The following is a 4,833-nucleotide window of genomic DNA, read 5'->3' as shown; positions in this document are numbered from 1 at the left end:
CTCTCTCTCTTCAAATTAAGTCCCCAGCCCCCCCTCCGTGTCATAGCAAAAAGAAAAACTAATTATCCTTGTTCTCTCTTTTGTAAGAGGCTTGAGTTCAAGACTTGTCAGATAGATCTTTGAAGTCTCTTGGTGTTGGTCCTCCGATGTTAAAAGTTCTCTTTTCTTCTCTCTCTCTCTCTCTCTCTCATATGATTTCATTGAAAAGTTCTCCTCTGTTCTAGGACCACACACACACACACACACACACACATTAGAGATGATGTCCCTAGAAGGGTTGAAAGCAGCCCACTAGGAGCAGTTGACACTTTTGAAGAGCCTTCCAGAGGATGTATCGTTGCCTGCATATCCACAATATTTTCACGCGATACAGACTCTTAACAGAATTGGTGCTCCCTCAAAGGATCTAAGAAGATTGCCGTCGACGATAAAACCGCGACGACCAAATTCATCATATCTTGGACACAATGCAGCGCAAACGCCACCACAGAGAAGAAGGTGGAGAACATGCAAGAAACAAGTGGAAGCTCTTCTGGACACCATCGAGCTCTGCAGTGAAAAGGGGCTAACAGCCCACGCTTCGCACCTGGAGTTGCCAAAACAATACATATGAGGCGTGTAGCGTCGCAGCTTGGAGGCCACCCTCATAGCAGTAGAGACGTGCGATGCGGGTCGCCTTTACGGAATGGTGTGTAAGAACAGCTGTTTTTGTACACTTTGTTTAGTAAATCCAAACACATACAGATTCGTTTTCTCATCACGGCTGGTTTTGTGTTCACAGAACACTGCCAAGATAGCAGCAATAAAGGCTACACAAACAAACATGGAGAGGAAGAGAATGCGTCTTTCTTTTGTGAGCTCACTTAAAGACTGTGCTAACAAGAAAGATTTGTACCAAGGCAGTAGGATACATGCTGATATTCGCGATAGTGGATTTCTTGAAACGGACACATACTTAGGGAACATGCTGGTCAGTATGTATATCAAGTGTGGTGAACCTGTTAGGGCACAACAAGTCTTTGAAGAGCTTCCTGCACGGGATGCCGTCTCTTGGAACACATTGATTGCAGGATATACCCAACAGGGGCAGGGCCAGGAAGCTCAGGGCTGTTTTCAACAGATGCAAAGTGAGGGCCTCACTCCAGATGCAATCACCTATGCTTGCATCTTGAAGGCATGTGGCTCTACGCAAGATGACGATATGGGTATAAAAATTCACGCTGATATTGTTAGTCAGGGGATGTTGCAAAAAGATGTTGTGCTTGGCACTGCCTTGGTCGACATGTATGCCAAATGTGGTTTACCTCAGAAAGCACAAAGAGTGCTTGAGGAGCTTCGTGTGCGGGACATTGTCTCTTGGAGTGCATTGATTGCAGGATATGTGCAACAGGAGCAGGGCCAGGAAGCTCTAAGCTGTTTTCAGCGGATGCGAAGCGAGGGCCTCTCTCCAGATGCAATCACCTACGCGTGCATCTTGAAGGCATGTGCCTCTACACAAGATGCTGATATGGGCATACAAATTCACCATGATATTGTTAGTCAGGGGATGTTGCAAAACAATGTGGTGCTTGGCACTGCCTTGGTTGACATGTATGCCAAATGTGGTTTACTTCAGAAAGCACAAAAAGTGCTTGAGGAGCTTCGTGTCTGGGACGCTGTCTCTTGGAGCGCATTGATTGCAGGATACGCGCAACAGGAACAGGGTCAGAAAGCTCTAGGCTGTTTTCAGCGGATGCAAAGTGAGGGCCTCTCTCCAGATGCAATCACCTACGCATGCATCTTGAAGGCATGTGGTTCTATGCAAGATGCTGATATGGGCATAAAAATTCACGCTGACATTGTTAGTCAGGGGCTGTTGCAAAAAAATGTTGTGCTTGGCAATGCCTTGGTCGATATGTATGCCAAATGTGATGCACTTCAGACAGCACAAAAAGTGCTTGAGGAGCTTCCTATCCGGAATGTCGTCTCTTGGAGTGCATTGATTGCGGGATATGCACAACAGGAGCAGGGCCAGAAAGCTCTAGGCTGTTTTCAGCGGATGCAAAGCGAGGGCCTCTCTCCAGATGCAATCACCTATGCGTGCATTTTGAAGGCATGTGGCTCTACGCAAGATGCTGATATGGGCAGAAAAATTCATGCTGATATTGTTAGTCAGGGGCTGTTGAAGAAAGATGTCGTGCTTGGCAATGCATTGGTTGACATGTTTGCTAAGTGTGGTGCACTTCAGAAAGCACAAAAAGTGCTTGAGGAGCTTCCTGTCCGGGATGTAGACTCTTGGAATGCACTGATTGCAGGATATGCCGAACAAGGGCAGGGAGAGGAAGCTCTGAGCTGTTTTCAGCGGATGCAAAGCGAGCGTGTCTCGCCAAATTCAGTCACCTATACTTTCATCTTGAAGGCTATGCTTACATCTTGAAGGCATGTGACATTAATGCAAAACATTGACATTCATGATGAGATTCTCAAATCAATGTAGAGGGGATCCACTTCTAAATGGTCGAATTTCCAATTCACAAAGGCCATCACTCAAGTGCTGCCCAAATATGGATGAAACAAACACGAGGGGAAAGCAAAAAGCTCACACACTGAGCCAGTAGTAAGGTTAGAAACCACCAGATGGAATTGTGCTTGAATGCAGAAGTGGAGCTAGTGTACAATGCACTGCTTTGCTTGATAAAAATGCTAAAAAAAATCTAGTCTCAACATATATGGAGGGTACTTTGTCAACCAAATCTACAGACCCATTTGAAGTGAAGATTAGCAATGCCATGCCAAGCATGATAAAGCGGATTTCCTTGTTGCAAACTAGAGCATTTAGTCCCATTTTGAGGAAACAGAATTTCACGTGGCAAGTCGAGGGAATTCACGTGCCTTGATCAACCATGGATGGACCTCCATCAATTCTACAATGCTATTCTTTTCTGCTCCAAATTCACATGATGAACTTCAACAAATACCCGTAGCGAAGGATCATGTCCCGACGGGGAATTTTGCAACAAATGTTATGCTTCCTCATCAAATCCTAGAGGTTTGCCTTATTCAGGATGAACAACTTGGTCCCTTGAAATTGCTCCTAAGGTGTAACTTGAGCACATCCAGAGAATTGAATGCACATTCAAAGAACCCACAAGTTCACATTGTAACCCCAAGTGCATCCCAATATAAAAGTGGAAGTATAGTGTAAGCCTATCGTCACGTGAGGCTAGTTATCAGTTATAAATAACCATGCCAACTATGCCTAGACAAAGCATTAAATGAATAACTAAGCCTCTTGCATGGTCACCCAAGGCTTAGTTATTTATTCAACCTCCCAACTATGCCTTGCACTTCACAACTACGCCAAAATCGACATAGTTACAAAGGGTAGGCATGGTTATTTATTTAATGGGTTGCGTGTGACCAAGAATGGGGTTTAGTTATTCAAATAATTGATAACTAAGCCTCGTGTGACCATAGCCTAACCACTTTGGGACTAGGACATCATCGAAATTATCTTGAAATTACAAACTTAGCACCTCAAATGTACATGGAAGATTACATCTCAAATGCACATCTCAAAATTATTGGGTAAAGTGGACTAACAAGTGCATCTACGCACAAGTGCTTGCGGTGCACTTGGCGTCTCCTAAATAGAGAGACAATGCACAAGACGCAAAAGGCATTGTTTTATACATCTTTTACTCATTGTGTGTCTATATTTGTTATAAGGTCTGTTTGGTGCCTTGACTTCATAATTATCGAAGGGGTTTGACGGATTTGAATAGGTGACCTGCTTGTGTTGGTTAGTGGGTTAGCTTGATAACAATAAATAAGTGATGTGACGAGCCTCTATGGACTAATGGCGAGTCAAAATAGGAAAATAACTCAACAGGATGGCTCATTACAAGTAAGTCTTTGCAGACACAAGGATATTATGAAGGCCCAAAAAATTGTGGCTACCAAAGCCACAACTTAGTGTCTACAAGTTGCAATACAAGATCAACACCTCCACAAAGAGGCATGAAAATAGAGGCAAACAACACAGGTCACGACCTCTCAAAAAACACGATAACTATCACATCAGCATTTCAACAATGCCATACTTTGTTAATATTCTAAATGATCATAAGACATTAAAACGATTAATGGTTGCATTAAACTAGTAAAAAAGACATACCGACACAATTTGTAGTCTTACTCTCACAAGTTTGTTGATATAGTTCTTAATCTTGATAATATAGATGTGTTATCCATGTAACTTAACTAGTTGGATTACACACTCCTCTTTTTGTTTAAGTATGGATGCCATGTTTTTTTTAATCTCCTTTAGGGGTTGAACATATTTGTACATGCTTTTTGTATTCTGTTTATATTCAGTGCTATTTAGAATATCTATCTACAAGAAATTTTAAAGAGTTTAAAGATTTGGTACTATATGTTTGATGGTATGAAATAGTCACGGTCCATGATTTTTGGCATTAATATGTGTGTGTGTGTGTGTATCACACATATGTATATATATATATATATATATATATATATATATATATATATATATATATATATATATATATATATATATATCTCACATATGTATATATATATCACACACATATTTATTTATATATATGAGTGTGCATGTGTGAGTGCAAGGATCAATCCAAAGCTTTGCTCCTAGGCTGAGGGAAGTGGTGGCATAGACGCTCATAGCTAGACGAGTGTCAGAATGGAGCCTCCAAAATCAATTAGGCATACTATAAAAAGAGGCACTAATTTTTGTGATCCCTAGCCAAAAAAAAAAACAAGTTCATATAAACACCATGATATATCATGAGAGCCTAAGCTTCCTAAGAC

At 41.7% G+C, this 4,833-nt stretch overlaps 1 protein-coding gene across 1 annotated transcript; it reads left to right on the top strand.

Moving 5' to 3' along the window:
• The first annotated feature begins 266 nt into the window (after positions 1–266).
• Positions 267–3,071, top strand: LOC147461006 (pentatricopeptide repeat-containing protein At3g53360, mitochondrial-like). Its single transcript, XM_086508666.1, has 2 exons — positions 267–688; positions 782–3,071. Exons 1-2 carry the CDS (start codon positions 686–688, stop codon positions 2,414–2,416), a joined length of 1,638 nt encoding a protein of 545 aa, XP_086364792.1. The 5' UTR covers positions 267–685; the 3' UTR covers positions 2,417–3,071.
• Positions 3,072–4,833: the final 1,762 nt, after the last annotated feature.

Source organism: Adiantum capillus-veneris, chromosome 3, assembly GCF_014529385.1.
Source record: "Adiantum capillus-veneris isolate H3 chromosome 3, ASM1452938v2, whole genome shotgun sequence".
Lineage (NCBI taxonomy): Eukaryota > Viridiplantae > Streptophyta > Polypodiopsida > Polypodiales > Pteridaceae > Adiantum > Adiantum capillus-veneris.
This window is presented reverse-complemented; position numbering and strand designations above follow the sequence as displayed.